The sequence below is a fragment of the Carassius auratus genome, chromosome 27, assembly GCF_003368295.1.
Source record: "Carassius auratus strain Wakin chromosome 27, ASM336829v1, whole genome shotgun sequence".
NCBI classification, from domain to species: domain Eukaryota; kingdom Metazoa; phylum Chordata; class Actinopteri; order Cypriniformes; family Cyprinidae; genus Carassius; species Carassius auratus.
In genome coordinates, this window is record NC_039269.1 from 12,925,319 (window position 1) to 12,945,578 (window position 20,260).

General features: G+C 37.3%; 2 protein-coding genes across 6 annotated transcripts in view; both read right to left on the bottom strand.

The window, feature by feature from the left end:
• Positions 1 to 1,205: 1,205 nt before the first annotated feature.
• Positions 1,206 to 2,582, bottom strand: ptf1a (pancreas associated transcription factor 1a). Its single transcript, XM_026207257.1, has 2 exons — positions 1,769 to 2,582; positions 1,206 to 1,668 (listed from the first exon to the last, which is right to left on the bottom strand). The coding sequence occupies exons 1-2, from the start codon at positions 2,361 to 2,363 to the stop codon at positions 1,466 to 1,468; spliced, it is 798 nt and encodes a 265-aa protein (XP_026063042.1). The 5' UTR covers positions 2,364 to 2,582; the 3' UTR covers positions 1,206 to 1,465.
• A 9,447-nt stretch (positions 2,583 to 12,029) lies between these two features.
• Positions 12,030 to 20,260, bottom strand: part of dlgap1a (discs, large (Drosophila) homolog-associated protein 1a) — a 117,735-nt gene continuing 109,504 nt past the window's right edge. For 3 of the 5 annotated variants that reach the window (XM_026205963.1, XM_026205964.1, XM_026205962.1), the window contains exons 7-12: positions 19,197 to 19,600; positions 18,820 to 18,899; positions 16,101 to 16,519; positions 15,562 to 15,653; positions 14,608 to 14,760; positions 12,030 to 14,000 (exon numbers count right to left, since the gene is read on the bottom strand). In XM_026205963.1, the coding sequence (XP_026061748.1) occupies positions 13,785 to 14,000; positions 14,608 to 14,760; positions 15,562 to 15,653; positions 16,101 to 16,519; positions 18,820 to 18,899; positions 19,197 to 19,600 (1,364 nt within the window). In that variant the 3' untranslated portion in view covers positions 12,030 to 13,784. Of the gene's footprint in view, positions 14,245 to 14,607; positions 14,761 to 15,561; positions 15,654 to 16,100; positions 16,520 to 18,819; positions 18,900 to 19,196; positions 19,601 to 20,260 lie in introns of all 5 variants that reach the window. The other 2 variants (XR_003275997.1, XM_026205965.1) reach the window with 2 other exon arrangements.

A 20,260-nucleotide genomic window follows, 5' to 3' on the forward strand; every position in this document is an offset into this window, starting at 1 on the left:
CTGACTTGGTAACATTTGACTTTCTAATGAGCATAATGGGATTACATGGTTTTAGTCCTGCGCCCTGGATAGCAGAAATCAACGCGTTTAATGAGGCGCTAATACATGGAAAGGTTGGATTACGTCGATCAGTTCAGATTTTATTGAACTCATCAGGGCTGCTCACAATGGAGTTTGCGAAATATTGCTGACACTAATTAAATAGTCATCTGCGTATAATAAACTTCCATGATAAAAACTAACCCAATGGGGAAATAAATGGATTGGTAAGCAGTAAGCATTTGTTAATAACAAACATATAATTATGTAATACAATAATAATTTGCACTAATGATAAGATTGTACACGATGTATTGATAATGTGATATAATGAACAAGCAATAGCAAACATTACATTATAAACAACTGAGATGTTAAATGATTATTAAATAAATACCTGTGAGTCTCAGTCTATCCATGATACAAGCTTCCAGTCGCTCTTCTCTTCATGGGTTTACTTTGGACATGTGGACATGGGCATGTGTTTGGGCTACCTCTTAATAACTGCGAGAGCTGACGTAGAGACAACTGGGTTCATGGAACACAAGTGGATACCACGGGAAAATTTAGCCTGGGAGCACCTGCAGTGTACCCAGGCCAACTGCCCAAGGCAAAGGAAACGTCATGCCTCTTTTACCAATTTGGAGCCATACTTTAAAACATACTCCTTCCTCTCCTGTTTCGTTATTTATTTATTTTTCACCCAAACTGTCTGAGTCACAGCAAGGGTCCGTCAGATTTCCATAATGATAAATAGTGACATCTTTCAGCTGTCGTTCTATCCAGGGCTTCACACCTCACATTAAATTATCCATTCAGAAATCACGTTTTAGTTACAGTTAATCGCAGGATTTGACTCTATTCATAGGCAAAGAATAAAAGATGACCTGTCTACAAGATATATCGTCATATACTGACGCTATACTGTTTTACAATTCGAATTATATATATACCATAAGTCGCATGTTTGCCAAAATTAATTTAATTTGGGATCATTTTGATATTTTAAACTACTGTTGAGCTTTTAGGAAACAAACAAACAATAGTAATGTCCATATGGTCCTATAAATTGTTTTATATTGGCCTGTGTGGGTGCATTGAAAGATTTGGACACATGAGAGTGACATTAGACAAATTTATTGAGTCATTATCAGTATAAATATAGACGATTTTCGTGTTTCGTTTGTATAAAAAATAGGTTTTATTTGACATACAATCCGTATTAAATTAGAAAAAAATATATATTACAGCACAATTAAACAATTAAATAGGACACAAAATGATTGCCAGTGGCCTTATCTTCAATTCAGACTAAAAAGCTGAAACACAGATAGTAACAATAATACATTACAAATAGACAAAACATGGATATATCCATACAATTCAGTTTTACACAATGTGTATACAGAATAATAATGACACTGCCTTAGGAAATAAAGTTAAAAGGGGGTTCATTCTCAATGTTGTTGATGGATGATTTTAAGTGCAACTTTCGTGGGTCCTCTGGGGTCCAAACTTTCGCTGTCCTAATGATGTTCTGGTCCTTTAACTGCTTCTCATCAGTCCATGACAGAGAGTGTCCGGCGAGAGGAGGCAAACCGTAGTCTGGGTCATTTGGAGATGGGGATCCTGGAAAAAATAATAATAAAACGTGTGAGATTTGTTAAATAATAATAATAATAATAATAATAACAATAATAATGAAATAATACAATGATGGTATACATACTTGTTCCTCTGTGGCAAATGATGACTTTTTTAGGTTGGTTTAAAGAATCACTGTGTGGGTTACGGATGGGCATGTCGGACTGCACGAGTTCTGCAAGGAAGTTTATGTAGCCGATTGCCAGACGTAAAGTGTCAACTTTCGAAAGTCTCTTCTCGTATGGCAGAGTAGGGATGTGAGATCGCAGTCCCTCGAAAGCGTCGTTAATGGACTGCATCCTCCGTCGCTCCCGGACATTGGCAGCTTGACGCAACTGTTGCATCTCCACTTCGGATCTCATGCGCCTCCGCCTCTTCAGCAAGGGACCGTCTCTGTGAGGGGACAGTTCCGAGGTGCTGTCAGCGCATCCGTACGAGAAAGTCGAAGACGACGAGGAAAAAGAGAAGTTGCCAACGTCACAATAATCTCCGTCCTGTGATATCCGGCTGTCCTTATAATATTCTTGGATTTGATTGGTGAGGAAATCAACGTCCTCGTCCAAAAAGTCGTCTGTGTCCAAGTGGTCCCTCGACGAGTGGTCCGTGAAGAAGTCATCGTCGTCGAAATAAGGGGAGGAGAAGGAGTCCAAGCCTGTGAATGGATCCAACACAGTGTCCATTTTTTGTGCTGTGTTGGTGTTGCCCAGTAACAACAATCGCCGACTATTCGATCTCTCCTCTTGATGCTCAAGAGTTGGTTAAGTTTGAAAGGCGGCACGCGAGGACTCTTATAACTACATCCATAGTCGCGTGCCATTGACCGTAAGCGCCAACCAATCAGCGCTTAGCATCCCCAGCGCCCGCAGCTGAGGCAGCTCACCTTAGGATAAGGCATGTTTACAGGCCACCCCCCCCCCCCAAGTACACGCCCCCTAAGCCCAAGACAGGACATGCTCCTAAATTGTCGACAAAGCGACTGCCTATATTGACAACTGTATCAGAAATAGTGTCTCCGTCAGTGACCCAGTCGAACCCTATAAATGACCAGAATAAATAAAACCACTTTTCTTATATATTTTTGTTTTTATATAGTTTACATACACTTTAATCGACCTATATGTGATTTTACAGCACACTACATTTTATAATAAAAATAAATAAGGAAACCCACATGTGCATTTTTAAGAACTGAATATTTTTTAATTAATTTCCTTAAAATATACTTAATAAGTTAATATGCATGCCATCATGGACCCCCAGGAAAAGAAAAATGCAAAAAGCAGTCACTGGTCTTGTACACTTTCAAAAGGAAGTAAATGTACCATGTGTGAAAAATAAAGTTACAAAAGGAGGTTATATGCCACAGAAGAACAATTTTTGGTTCCCCAAAGAACCTTTCAATTAACCTTTTTTTTTTTTTTTTTTATTTATTTATTTTTTTTACATTTTGTGCAATGAAAAGGTTACATTGATGTTAAAGGTTCTCCATGAAGCCCTGCATGCAATTAATAACCTTTATTTTTAAGATGTAGCCTACCTTTATATGCACCCGTTTAGGGTAAATATTGTAATTATTTAACCATCAGTATATAAACCACTGGAAAAGGTACCACCCCAGTGACAGCTTTTGTAAAAAAAAATAAATAAAAAAAAAATACTGAAATCTATGATTTTCCCCAAACTTTACAGTTATTGTGTGAATTGTATATTTATCAGTTGCTCTGCTGTTAAACGAACAGACAGACACGAAACAACAGTTAATGGACATCCTGCGCTCTCTTAATTATTGACGCTTATGTTAGTTTTGTCCTTCCACCATTAACGGTGACTGGATAAAATGCACTCAGTTATCACATACAATTAAGGGGTCAGAGAGGTAGGTAGGCATACTGTTGACCCTGTCACCTTGAGGCTCCTCTTAAAGCAGGTAACCATTCAAGCTCTCACCATTCGCGTGCGCCAAGCCCTTTCCATCGGCCTCTTAATTATCAAGACGTGCAGCTATGTTAAAGCCCCATTGGTTGTCAACGAGGTGCATACAATACAGCACAAACATTTGTGTATGAGTGATGTCAGTGAAAGGAGCTGTCATTTAAGAGGCAGAAAGGGTAAAGAATAGGTCTCTCATCAATCACGGGCTGTAGGATGCCAGCCGCACGTTTGTATCGAAGCAGTGGACACTCGCCTGTCCAAGAAACAATCAAAAGAATAAGGCAAGCGCTAAAGCGGGGGCGTTTGCAGCTTTAACAACCCATAGTCACCCTAACCGACCAATTCTATAACAAAACGTGTTCTTGAACAGGCAGAAAAAAACTGAATGGCAAAACAAACATAAAAATGACTCGCACTGAATTTTATCTAACATTAAGAGAAACGCTATTGGAAAGACATCTGTAGAACGACAAATTAAATCACTGTCTCTTAGTTTTGTAAAAAAAAAAAAAAGATTGGTTTCCATTTTAAAACTTATTTATTAAAATATATTGATTCAGTGAAAGATGTCAGTGTAATTTATGTAGCCTAAAGGGTTTTACTAGCCAATGAGCGACTTTTCAGAAAAAAGCCTTAAAAATACCTTAAAAAATACCTTATTTATCCATATGGTAAATAATACAAATGTAAAGGTACATAAAAGTACTTTAAAATGTAATATTAGCAACTAAAGTGTACATCTTTTGAAAAGTACCTTTTGAATGGGTATCACCACATTGACAGCTGATAATATTGTGCTTAATAATATTATGTAAAATATATAATCTACTTTTTTCATGCTCCTAACAGCTTTATTATTCATAAATGTAAAAAAGTGAGAGAACAATGCATTAGCTATAAATTAGCAATAAATATATAGTTATAAATATAAAATAACCAACATAAAAAAGGAAAAAAAAAGTTTAAGTCAATTTTCCATATTTTTTATGAAAACGTTTAAAAAAAGATTTATTATGAATACCAACTGAATTGCATTTAAAATAATTATTGTAGAGTTGCAGTTGGGATCGCCACGCGTTTGACCGACGAATTCCCATAGATTTTTGGAAGAGAGGGAGTTTTGTCCTATAAAGTGGTGTTTTAATGTTTTCTTTTAACACGAGTCTTCATTATACAAGTGCTTGAATAACAAACAAGAATAAATATACCAGCGGAGAAACGACAAGCAGCGGGTATGGTTTTATTATGTAGGGGGCTGGTACTGGCATTAAGAGCAGTGTGCCTCGCACGTCCTGATTTTGCCAAGTTCGATGTGTTCCTAGGTCAACATATTTTGTTGACCCTGGAACAACATTTTACTCCAAAAATATATTCTTAACCATATCCCTACACCTAAACCTAACCTTAACCATGAGTAATCCCTAAAATCAGAGGAAATGATAGATGAATGACACTGATGTACAAGCAACAAACACTGATTTTAAGCGTAAATTTCACAAAATCTAAAAACTGGTTCTTCAAATCTGATTGGTTAATCACAATGTTGTTCCAGGGTCAACAACGATGTTGTCCCAGGAACATGTCTCACTTGGTAAAATCAGGTTCTGCGTGTGCCTCACAGTGGTCGCCAATGAGGAGGTTTGTAAGACACCTCACAACAAATTATGCCGGTACCTGAGATGCTAACTGGTTGGAACCCATAAACAACCCTTATTCTCTGCTATTCAAATAAAGATGGAGGGGGTCACTTTATTAGTAAAAGGGAAAAAAGGGTCTGGTGAGTGTATGGTTGTTGCACCCCGCTGCAAGCTGCAACGCGAGGGACAATCCGTGGGAATCACACCACTTGCGCGCTTTGCACTCAAAGAGACCCACTGCCGGCACTGAATGAACAGAGCAGCCGTTCAGCTTGTATGCTAAAACGCGTATTTAGAATATTAAAAAAAGGTGTTGATAAATGTATTTTTTTGTTGTTGCAAGGACTGTTAATTTAATTAATTTATTGCTTGAAAGTTTTTAAATTGACGAGGTGCAAACACACCAGAATGCATTTCTACGTCAATATTGCGTGTATTTCAATGCAATATGATGATTTTGGTTTTTATCATAACATAAATAAGAAATGTCACTTAAGGACTATTTACCCAAGAGCACAAAGTTCACGTTCAAGTGCATAACGCGCATATAAACTGCCCATGAATTGGAATGGTGCACCTGTAGTCCACTGTGGAGCGACACAAGTGGCACCTGAACGCCCACCGGTTGTTCAGCAAAGCGAGTCATTGGGCCATTAAGCACAGACAGGACCGTGACCGTCACCTTTGCGCTATCAATTAAGCAATGTCACATCTCTCAGCGGCCGCGGCTGCAGACCTTGGGCTGGCATGGGAATAGCAACACATGGATTTTTGAACAGATATTACAACGATGAGCATTATAAATGAGACGTCTTATTTCAGGTCATGGTGCATTACAGTTCAAAAGACGAGTAAAGGCGACAAGCAGCATGAAAAGACACGTGAAAAGCTTGAAAACTAACAATATTAATAAAATTATTGACAATATAAAAAATGAACATAATTTAAAGATTGTCATTTTTATTAATTTGTTTCAGATGCTTTAGAAACAGGTTGGATTAACGAGAGGAAAGTTTATTTCATTCTAAATACAGTGGAAATGGCTAATCCGTTTAATCTCTTATGTCAAACAGGATTAGAGAAAGGATTAGATATAAAGGCAAATTAAATGAATCAATCAATGACAATAACTGGGCTACTTTAATGGGCTTGATAGTAGGTGCACCAAACCTCTTGAACCGCCAATGTTTTGGCGACGTGATTTTGACTTGGTTTCTCTGAAAGACACTATATATATTTTTTTCAGCAACAAATAGCCAACAATTGTTAAAACAAAAGCCGCGCGATGTGAGTGGCATTGGTCCTCGCGTGTTGGGTAATGTAAAACGATAAAAGGCACCGCACTTTGTTGACGCGCCTGTCAAGTGGCTTTCTTTGTTTCCACACTTTACATTTATTGACCTGGTATTCAAAAAGGTTGACTGGTAGACAACTATTGACTACAGGAGCTTTGCGTTTTCACGGCCTCTTTGAAGGGTCATAGATGTTAGGAGCGCAAGCTGCAGAACACTGGGGATCCCTGGGAATCCAGCCACATGCGCCAGAGCAACAGGAGCAGCAACAGCGCACCGAGCGCTCGTTCTCCAGCTTGCCAGACAAATTAGAACGGCAGTCGTGGGGTGTGGAGCGATTCCTGCATTCACAGGGATGAACAAATAAAGCGTTCTTTCTTAAGTGGCACATCACACGGGGACGCATTGTCTCTTAATGTGTTAAGAAAGGCAATGGTTTATTCTTCATTAGCCTATCAGGGTAAGCCCAGAATGAGCACCTCATCATATATCAACTGTATCAAAGATATTTGATCGAATAAAAACTTATATTAAACCCATTGAAGCAAGACTTATATTTTATCCTATTAAAAGCATCAATTTCACAGATCTGGAACTGGGGAATGTAAATGGAAGCGAAGGCTAATCATAATCCCCTCAAAAGCGTAAACAGCACCTATAAAAGTGTTACATAGTTATTATTACGTTTATCCTCGCGGAGATTAAGAGGATTATTGATTCACTACATCCTAGACTAATTGATTTGTCTATCTGTGTTAATCTGAAAATATGGCTGCCCGCAGGCTGTTTCAGATTAGTGAGGTGTTTGTCTTATAGCGTCCAGCAAATAAACCTCAGGAAAAGAGGAGCGCAGGGAGGGGCGGGGGTGGAGGGTCGCCCTGTTTCACTGCATTAGTTTTATTCCTATATGCTATCTCTTCGTTATTCGTCCTGCAAAATGGTGGACTACAAAGAAGTCTTACATCTCAACCACAAACAAGTTTAAAATTCAAACTTGAATTATACCTACATACATAAATACATATATATATAAAATAATATTATCTTCCTAAAATGTAGGCTGGGCCTATATCGTTAAACAAAGTCCTTAAAAGTAAAAAAAAAAAAAAAAAAAAAAAAAACTTTCACAAACCATTAAGCAAAGTAGGCTACTTATTTTTAAGCAGAATGAATGGGAGCTATCAGGTACAAAGTTGCTGAAAGTCCAAATTTCGCACCATTTCTAGTTCGTCAACCACACACAAAAGAGTGCTAAAATCTTGCCAAAATATGAACACTGTTTTGAAACAGACCTTATTTAATGAGGGGGAAATATAGTACAATTATTATTACTAGGTAGCCTACAAATATTCCCTGTAAAATTTGGCCCATGACGAATTACCTAGTTGATAGTTTTATTCTGTGCGACCAAATAAAACACCCAAACTGTTTAATTGTAGAAAAGTAAACAAAATGCCTTGAATATTAGATATCTGTATTACTATTTAAAACGAACAGGCATTACAATATGCACAACGGAACATTTCAAGTTAGTAAACCAAAAGGGCCAAATGCTGTAATAAAAACAAAAATAAAACAAAGTTTCAGCGCGCACGGCCTTTTATGGGAAAGATTTACCACTAAATTTCCAATTTCCAAATTATGCATTGTTTTATTGTTAGTGGCAATTTATTACCAGCATTAGTAATTGTTTTGATCGTGACCCTCCAATTGAGAATCACTGACTGAAAACTGATTTTTTTTGTTTGTTTATTTTTAATCCTCAAATATAGGCTACAACAGTGATAAAGTGCGTTCAAATTAATTAATTAGTCCAAGCTCTTTTTACGAAATAACCTATATGGTTATGAACATAATAATTAACTAAAAGAGGAAAAGACAAATATCAATATTCATATGTAGTTTAATTCATAAAAAAAAGCTATATTTATTATTTGCAAAAACGATAACACAAAGGCCAAGATTAAGCCATCAAGTGCGTGGTTTACACTTAACATGAAAGCATGTAATATTCAAGGTTCAGTCAGTTCTACAAGTAGCCTACTGAAATGTTGCCTTTGTGTCAAGCAACTTTTTTAAATTTCTGCACTAGGGCCGCATTCGTGCAATTCCTGGCAATGACGAGGACACACCCCATGCGGTGTTGTCAGAAATATTTGATCTTTTAATTTTTCAGTTCGCGGGTTTCTTGCAGGTGACTGATGAACCCTATTCATTCAGGTATACACTGGTTACCCAATGATACTTTTGGGAAACGGTCAACAATTCCAAGTTGATTCATGCTATCATTTTCAAAAGGGTCCTATGTTTAACGATCAAATAAAAGTTAATTTACACATCTCATTAGCATAGTCAGTATACATATGCATCTTAAAAAATTAGAATTTCATGGAAAAGTTATTTTTTTTTTTGTTATTAAATTAAGCAAAGCTTTAAAAAGTTTTTTTGTTTTAATTCTGATGGTTATGAATTCAGTATCGCAAAAAAGTAGAATATTTGCTCAAAGATCAATAAATCAAAAAATATATTATAATAATAAAAAATAACTAAAATAGAAAAAATACTAAACAGAAATGTTCAAGATGTTCAAATCAGGTTTAATTATGTACTCAATACTTGGGGCAACTCAATATTTGACCAGCACCAGCAGACGCCACAGCACCCCAAGTCATCACTGACTTCAGAAACTTCACAGTGGACTTCAAGCAGCTTGGATTTTGTGCCTCTGTAGTCTTCCTCCAGACTCCAGACCTTGATTTCCAAATGAAATGTTAAATTTACTTTAATCTGAAAAGAGGACTGTGCACAACCGGTTTACAGTGTGGACCACTGAGCAACAGTCTAGTTTTTTTTCTCCTACCCCAGGTAAAATGCTTCTGACGTTTTTTCTGGTTCAGGAGTGGCTTGGCTCTAGGAATGTGACAGCTGTAGCCCTTTCCTGAAGACGTCTGAGTGTATTGACTCTTGATGCGCTGACTCTGGCTTCAGTCTACTCCTTGTGAAGCTCTCCCAAGTTCTTTAATCAGCTTTTCCTGAAAATCTTCCTAAGGCTGTGGTCATACATGTTTATTGTGCACCTTTTCCTACCACACTTTTTCCTTCCAGTCAACCTTCTATGAATATATTTTGATACAGCACTCTGTGAACAGCCAGCCCTTTCAGCAATGACCTTCTGTGGCTTACCCTCCTTGTGGAGGGTGTTGATGATTGTCTTATGGACAGCTGTCAAGTCAGTATTATGTTTTTCCCATAATTGTGGTTGCATGTTCTAAACTAGCCCAAGAGGTAGCCAGTATTTATACTCAAAATTAATCAAACTAATCCAGCTCAAAATTGAATATTCAAATTTTTTAGATAGCTACTGCATTTTAAAATTTCCTAAGCTTTAAGTAGTAACCATCATATTTACAAAAAAAATATAGAATCTAGAATACAAGTTACAAAAAATAAAGACCTTTTCCATGATATACAATTTTTTTACATGCACCTGTAGATGCGCTTTACTGTATGTGGGGGCGTTGCAAGGTGCATAAGAGCAACAAGTGCTTTGTTGCTGGATCCTCAGTGACGCCTAGTGTTGGAAGATAGCACTGTCATATTACATCTCAAGAACTAAGTGTAATAACGCCACAACTTGACATTACATTGCGAATTGTATTTGGGCTTATCACATAGGCCTGCAGAATTCAAAACACAACACAGGTTTCCTCAGACGATTTGAGGAATAATGAGGAATATTAGCTTTGCAAGCACCCTTCTTCTTCAACGCAATCTATCCATCAATAAAGTTGCTTACCTAGTCTGACTTACCGGTAACCAATCCCACTAGTTCTCTTAAAATCCCCCATCTCATGAATATTATGCCATTGTTTATGTTGTAGCTATGTACTCCCTGCGTCTTTGTAGGCCTGCTTCTGAAGTCCGTTGGCCTAGTATTTTCTTTCGTTACAGCGCCTCCTTTTGTTCTAACTGGGTATTTCCCGCTAAACAACACCACAAGTGTGAATTCGAGAGAAATGGAACATATTTCCCAGTCTTCTCAATGGCAAAACTAAGCGTCCCATTTGAACTGAATTGACTCCAATGTAGTCCCTCTAAAATGTTATATTAAAAAAAGGAGCTTGCATTCGACTGAGCAATATTCAATGTTCCAGTAAAAGCCACCTGAACAGTACTATTTTGCAAGGCAGCAAAATTATGCCAGTGAGCCTTTTCATTACAAACCCAGTGTTTCTTACATCACTAAGGTTTTAAATTCGTAAGAATATCTAATAAACATCTTCCCATCATGACAATATTGCAAAAGAAAGAACCGTTTATTATGTATATCGTTAGTGTATTTTGCAATACATGTCAAGACAAATAAAGTTTCAAGAATTTATTCTTTGTTCATCGTATGTATGCACATATAATGTTTATACATACAGTACAACATATTCACAATATGAGGGTGGCATGACAGATCACTAAACAGAATCAAAACTGTATAAAATAAACCCTAAATAGATAAGACAAATAAATAAGTACATAAATAAATAATAGTATAAATCATATATATATATATATATATATATATATATATATATATATATATATATATATATATATATATGACTCATATTGTATCTGCATGCTTACAGGAACATCCTCATTATCTTTTTGTTGTACAAACAATATAGACTAAAATAAGACCAAGGGGCTTTGATACTGTACACGAGTTCATGAGGCTACTTGACTTCAACCAACAGAAAGAACTGAAAGATTGTGTTAACCAATAAAATCAGGAAGCACTTTTATAGACTCGCGCGCACACACACACACACACACACACACACACACACACACACACACACTGCACACAGGTTCACATACCAATTTACCATAAAGATACATACATTCTTTTAAACACAAACTGACTCACACCTGTGTGCACTGAACAAACTCACAAAAACAGGCGTAAAACATCACCAGTGGGAGACCCTGAATTTGCTGCACTCACTTCACATCTGTCTTTTCCTGAGAGTTTAACGCCAGTTTAGCTCACCTGACACGACCGATCAGGCAGAGTCACACGGTCCTCTCAGAGTCACAACCCTTTTGAGCACAAAGCTTACAAAAAAACTCCCCCCTGTGCCCCAACACAGTATTAAAACACCTCAAATTAAGTCACTCAAATTGCTACTGGAAAGACATAATCTTGTGAACAATGATGAAAAGCTTGCATTTTTATTAAAACTCCCCTTCTAGTGTCCCTTTTTTTTGCAGTCGTCTCATTGAAGAACCTCTACTTGTCTACATAAAAATCCACAGAAGGCCCCAAATCTATGTTAGAAAAATGATTAGTACGTTTATTTGTATTTAATACACGAAAGAATATAATAATGTGCCTAAATGTCCCACGTATGACTAAAGAGGAATTAAAATAAGAAGAACTGTTCAAGAGTGGCCATTGACAAACGTTCACAATAGCAAGCATCAGAATGGCAAAAAAGAATAGTGAAGGCATCTTTTCTTTAGCAATGAATCAGTTTTACAGAATCTCTACATCAGAATAATGTAGTAATATTAGATTTTTTTTATGAGTATTGCTTTTAGCTTAAAATACCCTGTTATGTGGTCATCATTTTCCAATTGTATGAAAAAAAAATGGCAGGGATAGAAGTGCTAGCAGTTCTTCTGCTCTTCTGAGAAAACAGAAATGCTAAAAGACAACAGGATATAGTATTTCCTAGAGGGACTGAGAGAGAGGGTTTACCTACTTCACATGGCTAGGAACATAATTCACTATGATCACATCTCTTTAGATCATCAGATTAAGACAGTGTGTGAAAGAGAAAGACAAATGGAACAACTGGAGAAGTAAAACATTAAACCTGGTATAACATTCCTTCAACTCTTAAGGAAAAAGGTACAGACAGATTATATTACAAACACCCAGCCTGCTCCACGCTTATGTTTATTATTTGTGATAAGTCTGTGTAGAACTGTTAAATGATAAAGTATATACGTGTGTATATGCTCATATTTATCTACACGGTGAATGAGAGAGGTTGTAATGCACGTGTGCATGTGTAACCATGTCTATTATGTGTCTACAAACAAACTGTATGTAACCACACATGCATAAAAATGAAAAAGAGTATATATAAAGTGGCTGAGCTCCAAATAGTGTGCGTGTGAATGAACTAGTAATAGATTTTGTTCAGGGCAGAAATATTTAATTTCACACAAATAAAAGCGAGTCTGTGAGGGACAGTTCTGATGTATATCCAGCAGAGTCATATTTTCTATGAGATGAGCAGTTTTGTCATATTTTTTTAGTAAAGCTATATAGAAATCTTTGAAACAAGATAAATTGAGAAGCAAGACTGCATAAGACAAAGTATCTTTAATACTAGTAGACTTTGTGTAAAAGCACTGGCATATTCTTTCATTTTTTCACCAGATTTTAAGTGTTAACAATTTTTTTCTGAAGGAAATTAATATTTTTATTCAGCAAGGATGCCTTAAATTGATCCAAAGTTTCGATTTGTCTAAGAAATCTTCAAAAAAACAGTTTTCAACATTGATAATAATAAGAATTTTTCTTGGACAGAAAATCTGCATATTAGAATGATTTCTGAAGGATCATGTGACACTGAGTAATATGACTGATGAAAATTCCCAGTGCTGCCATCACAGAAATAAATGCATTTTAAAATATATTAAATTAGAAACCAGTTATTTTAAACAGTAATTATATTTCAATTGATTACTGTTTTAATTGTATTTTTGATCAAACAAAAGCAGCTTCTTCTAACATACTTCAATATGAAAAACCAGTTCTTCATATTTTATGCAGTGCTGCTTCTCAAAAAAAAAAAAAAAAAAAAATAATTCTGAATATTCATACTGAAGAAGTACAAAGCGAAGGTCCCTCAATCATTTTCACCACAGGACGTCCCTGAAATAGTTTTGCCAAAAAAACAACAACCTCGTTTTCATTTGTGTAAAATTAAAAGTCATTTGTCCTGAAGTCATAAGGGTCATAGAAATATGATCTATGGTCTTGGAAGTCATTTGTTTTATTAATAAAAGGTCAAATTACTACTACTGTGCTATCACGGTGCTGGTGTATGTCGCTCCTAATATACACTGATCTTAGTATTAGGCAAATATAGACCTGTGTGATGTGTTGTGCTCGCGGCGGGTTTCTGCACTTGGGCGTTCTTGTGTGAGTGCGTTTTGGCGTTTGGCAGTTTCATAATCTGGTCTGGGCCTCAGGAATATAGATCTCGATGCTGTCTGCACTCTCTGTGGCCGAGTTCTGTCGTACGGAAGCAGCTCGTTTGGCCGCCATCAAACGCTTGCGCGCCTCCTGACGCTGCTTCTCGGTGCTTTCCAGCGAGCGATCTCTGGCCAGGGGAGGGTGGCCTTTCGGGGGTTTCTTTGGCACTGGGGGAGGCAGCCTTCTCTCCTGAACAGGGATGACAAACAGTCAGTTAGCCGCCGCGGCGGGCGGAGAAAGACGAGCCGAGACAGCAATATGGCACACCTGCACACAGACAGCGCTAAGGCCAGCCGCGGCTAGCGTTACGGAGCGGCGCTAACGCTTCCGCGGCCAACTGCGTGCAGTAAGAGAGTGGCCCGGCGGGGTGAGAGGTTGGGGGCCGCTGCCCCCATGGTACGTGCCGGATGGAATGACTTCTGAAAACAGCTCACTGTCAAACAAACAAACACACAAACAAAGCAAACATGAAGAGGATGTCTGGAAATTAAGAGTGAGTGAAACATTCACAGTCACATTCGACCAAAAGACTGACATGAGCAGCAGGGAGACAACAGCAACCCTTCCGGAGGTAAATATTTTGAATAATATTGTGGATTTTTGAGGTTTGTAATTGCCAGTGCCCCCACTTGAATGCATTATATCACACTACAGAAGCAACAGACCATGCACATGAATGAAAAAAAAAAAAAAAAAAAAAAAATGCAACATTGCCTGCGGTCAGGCAGCTAGCACGTCTACATTCCTTTTCTTCTTCTATTAATGACTCTGTACTGATTCTGCAAGTTTGTTGTACCTTTCTCTCGGGGGGGTCGAGGGGTCTCCAGTTGTTGGCTTTGAGCTGGTGAAGCTCATCGAACTTTAAGCTGATATTCTCAATGGAAAGTTGAAGCATGTCCCAGAACCCTGCCAGATCTTGAGCCACTGGCCGTGGGTGAGCGTTTGGGTTCTGTTAAGCCAAGAGAAGGAACAAAAGTGAAATTATAAGAATTAACTGTGGTGTTTAAACATCTGATAGCCTTGATGGATCAGTTTTCTCTGGAGCTGGTGTGTCCATCCTGGTATTTTGCTTGCAAAGAGGCATTCTTTTCCAAAGAAGATACACTACTGTTCAAAAGCTTGGGGTTGGCATGTATTTTAATAAAAATGCAGTAATTAAGTTATACTGTGAAACATTGCAATTTAAAATACATTCTTCTATTTTTGTTAATATATATATTTTAAAGTGTAATTTATTTCTGTGATTACAAAGCTGAATGTGTAGTAGTGAATTTGAATTTGATAAAATATAAATCTATTGAATCATTATAAATGTCTTGACTGTCACTTTTGATCAATTTAATGCAACCTCGCTGAATAAAAGTATTAATTTATTTAAAGAGAAAACTCTTACTGACTCCAAGATTTTGAATCACAGTCAAGTTACCTATATTTATATAGCACTTTATTTTTAACAATACAGACTGTTCCGAAACCGATTCACATAAATAAACAGGAACATAGCAGAATCACTTCATCATACTGTAAAGCAGCACTAAAAACACAATAGCGTCATTACTTAGCTCAGTTTGCTTCAATTGAGTTCAATAACAGTGTAAAGTTAATCAATTTCAAAACAAGTTCAGATCAGCTATAAACAGCTGTAAATAGTGTCTTAATCACCTCAAGTCAGTTTAATGCTGCTTCAGTTGACAGTATAAGTTGATTCGGTGAAATAAATGTTTACAGTATCATTCCTACTAGTACTCACCAGATTTTCCTCACACAATTCCCTGAACTGCTGAAACTTCTGGGAAATGAGCAGCTGTGCGCTTCCCACTGCACTGCGGATCTTCCCCAGGACTGAACATCACACACAAAAACATACAGGCGAGCATCAGAAACACGCATAACAGCCCTAGATCAATATAAAAGTAGAATTCTGCCTTTTTCTGAGACTAGAAAAAAATAAAATCAAATAAAATTAAGCTTAATTATGATTATTAAAATTAACAAAGCCTATTGATGTCAAGAAAACACTGCAAGGACCATGATGTCCAGCAGGGGGCAGATAACTTCAATGCAGATGTGATTATTTCAATAAATAGACGTTGCATAAAAATGTCTGCATCCTTAATCATCCATATTAATTTGCTGTAAGTTAATACAGCCTAAAAAGTCATTATTTTCACATGCATATTGTGCACTACAACAATACACAGAACATACAAAAAAAAAAGTTTTTTTTTACATTCTTTAATGATGGTTGGCCTACTAGAAGACTTCATTATGGGTAAACCAAACACTAACTTTCATCAGGCAGCTTGTTCTCCTTCTCATCGTTCTCCATCTGCCTGCACCAGCCCTCCATACGTTCAGTCTCCGCCTGCAGCAGCTTCAGGAACCAGCGGCCGTCACGCTGACACACCGAGTGGCCCACGGCTTCCAAGGGATCTTCCGTTACGCTATCGATCCAAGGGTCAGGTGGAGGCAGGATGGAGGGATCAAAGCCAACGTCCTCATACTCATCTGAGGTGCAGGCGTGGTAGTGATTCCCTGAGCCCTGGATGCTGACGGTGGAGGTGGCGGCATCACGTGAGTACTGCCGGGACAAGCAGCCCGAGGAGGGGAAATCTATGACAGGAGAGTCCGCTGGTGTGTAGTCCGGAGTGTCCAGATCAGCCTGTACCGCTGCCGTCACGCTGTTTGAACGCTTGAACCGCCGGTGACTGAGCCCAAGAAAAAAAAAGAAAGAAAAGACAAATGCAGATAAAACCCCAACTCATGAAGAAAATAGTTTACATTTCTGTGTTCTTATTCATTTAGATATTTTGGAGGACCTAAACCATTATCATTATTATACAGGAATAATTTTTAAATTTAATGATTCAATAAAACTATGAAAATTGTATTAAAATTTATATTTATAATTTATTATATTATCATGTCAGAGTATTCGTATATGCCACTGACTCATAAGCAGTAGTCACAGGTTCTGTCTACATAGACATCATGTATACCACAAAATTAACTTGTTTGAGATGCTCTTGTTGGCACAAACATCATTAACAGCCATAGTTTTGGCAGAAAAATTGCAGCACTCAAGTGACCTGCAAGAGAGACTCATTCAAAGCGCACAGCTAGTGATAATTTAATAAAAATGATGTAGCAAACATGAAATTTGCATAAAATAATGCATCTTACTTTCTGTCAACACTGTTCAGTAATGAAATTATAAACATTTAAAGTCTCCTTTGCAAAGCTTATCAATGAATTAAGGGATTGCCTTATGTAGTGGTACTTCTAATTTAGGTAAAAATTAGGCTGCATAATCTGTTGTCTACAATTGCGACATCAGGAGCACATCTATGGTGCCTAAAAATACTGTCTAGCTAGGCAATTTTGAGAAGAGCCATAGTGTGCCAGCTTTAGTGTTCTGGGATAATTCTGTCCCGGCTCAATAAATTTAATAAAGTGAAAGTGTCTCCATAATACAGAGCTTCTGAATCCTTGATTTTAATGCACTCTCTCACCATATTCAGCGTGCAATAATATAACAGCTGAAGAAGATAAACAATTCCTTTTCAGAAAGCAACAATATTAACTCTGAACCACTGCATTCATCTGTAGACTAAAGCACTTTGATAAAACACACAGATCAGACTTTGAGAGGAAATGGAGCAATAACGGATGCAACTGCAAAAGTGGAACTATAAATTATGCACAACTGCAATGGTGTAGCCAAGTAGCCAAAAGAATGGAGTCACCAAATGCAAAAATATTTTATTTTTGTTTGTTAAAAAAAAAAATCTATATTGACCACTAATATGAATAATTTCTAACAGCACAGATTTACTGTGTTAGATACAATTTTTGTTTTTGAGAGAGAAATTATTTTAGCACATTTATTTATCAAGGAAACATATTAAACAAAGAGTAAAGAGTAAAGTAAAATAATGTTACAAAAGATTTATATTTCAAATAAACAATGTTCTGATCATCAATAAATCAAGGTTTCCACAAAAATATTAAGCAGCACAGCTGTTTTAACACTGATGAGTGATAAGAAATGTTGCTTGATTTCTGAAGGAATCACGTGACACTCAAGACTGGCGTAACGGGTAAAGGTAATTCAGTTTTGCCAACACAGGAATAAATTACATTACATGTATATGTGTGTGTATATATATATATATATATATATATATATATATATATATATTAGGGCTGTCAAATGATTAAAATTTTTAATCAAATTAATCAGAATTTTCAGTGGATTAATCAGGATTAATCACTATTTGCAATTACACCAGAATCCTAACCATTTTTTTTTCTGAAATGCATACCAAAAGATAAATAACAGGACACAGATACATAATTTTCATGTATTGATTCATCAATATGTGGTTCTTTTTTTCTGAATTACAAAAGTTTAACATTTACTTAATCAAATTTACCTGAGCACTATATCAAACCATGCCATTTAACTACAGATAGTGTAAGAGTTTTAGGTGAACCAGTGGTTAAATATAGCTACATATCTATGAAATTATGCATAGAGAAACTCAAAAGAATAAACTCAGAAACACAAACATGCGCCCTCTGCACTCTGGGCACTCTTGTTTTTGGGAGGTGTTCATTTGCTCTGCCACAATTCTTTAGGATCGATATTTTCACGTTCTGAAGGCTTCAAGTGCCAGTGAAACCAAGTAAAAATGCATTTGCTTTCCCAAACAGCTGTAATTTTCGCTGCATTGCATGTATGCGTTCTGCGCATGCACAGTGTGAAACACAGGACGCTATAACAGGAAGAAGCTCCATATATATATTTATATATTTATGTGTGTGTGTGTGTGTGTGTGTGTGTGTGTGTGTGTTTATATTATATACATAAATAAAAAGCTATTTATAAATAGTATAAATAGTAAACATATTTTATAGTATTACTAGAGTTAAGTGAATGTGACTCTGGGGTGCTATTTGTTCCTGAAACAGTTGTTTTAAAGCACACAAGCACACACAGACTCACCCGTGCTCTTCTTCAACCTGAATCCCCACTGACTGAAACTTGGACTGGTCCTCCAGTTCCTGGTCCTCAGGCCCATCCACCTGTTTAAACATATCACTCAGTAAACCAGCCACCTCCACAGTCACTGAAAGATCCATCTACCTCGGGAGAAGTAAACAAATCTCCAACACACCCTGTGTGGGTTTGTATACAGAAATAAAAAGACCAGCTCGTGAAACACTGAACTTGTATGAATATGTAAGCTATTTTTGTGTACAAACCCCTGATAAAAACATTATAGTGGATATTACAACTAAATCTTGTTCTAATAGCCAGCAGGAAGATCTCAAGAGCGTTGAGGACAATAAACAATGATAACAACTCTGAACCTCACTCACCTGGATGCCAATAGAAAGGCACCTGCTCTTCCTGAGCACATCCCTGCGGACGTCTTCCAGGGCGGGTATGGGTATGGGGACGGGCACATGCATGGGCAGTGGAGAGGGAGGGGTAGTGCTGATGGTGATGGTGCTGTTACTGACGTGTTGACTGGCAGGGCCGTGGATCTGAGCATTGGCCGCCTCGATGGCTGCCGTTAGCGCTTTCATGCTGTCAATACTCTCGGTGGAATTGCTCAGGCCAGAGTGGAGGACGGGCTCGCTTCCTGTCCCGGGACCATCCATGTAAGCGTCCTGCGCAGACTCAGTGCTGCTCTGGGCCGTGATGGAGATGAAGGGCTTGGTTGAGGTTCGAGGAGGTACCGGCGGGGGAGTCTTCTTGTAGGTGGTGATGCATGATGAGACTGTAGAGAGAATAGTACACTTATTCATTTCTCAGATGCTTTTATCCACTCGAACTTACAAATATAGATGCATGAGAAAAGTATGTAAACAGTAAAGCGTAAAAGATTAGAATGGAAACAGATGTAAGGACAAAACACTTTTATATGAAGTGTCAGGATACCTATACTAATTCACCAAAAAACTAAAATCACTATTGACCATTAATTTAATTTAATTTTAAAATTTAATTAAAATTTAATTTGAATGCTGTGGGCATCCTCAATGTCTATGATGTTTCAGCCATGTATCATTTTTTTTTTTTTTGAGAGAGAAAGAAATGATCAATCATTATCCATAAATTTTTATGCATGTTCAAGTTCCCCTATTATGGATTTTTGAAAATTACTTTTCATGCAGTGTCAATCACAGCTCTAAGTGAATGAAAACATCCTGCAAAGTCTGAAAAGTCTGAAGTCTGAAGTCTGAAGTCTAAATCTGAAAGTGCACCGTGAATAATAAGTAATTGTCTCTCAAAAGAAAGAATTGACTCTGAAGCATTTAAACGAATTGTTTTTAAAACTAATCCCAAGCCGTTTCATGTTGACTTACACAAAGCAGCTCTGCGCTCACAAACGCAGCTTCAAATGCAATCGACCAATCACCACAGATTAGGGTCACGC

Coding starts and splice junctions, on each gene's coding strand:
- ptf1a (XM_026207257.1), bottom strand. CDS start 2,363: ATGGACACTGTGTTGGATCCATTCACAGGCTTGGACTCCTTCTCCTCC. Junction 1,669..1,768: donor CATTTGCCACAGAGGAACAA/GTATGTATACCA, acceptor TATTTTTTCCAG/GATCCCCATCTCCAAATGAC.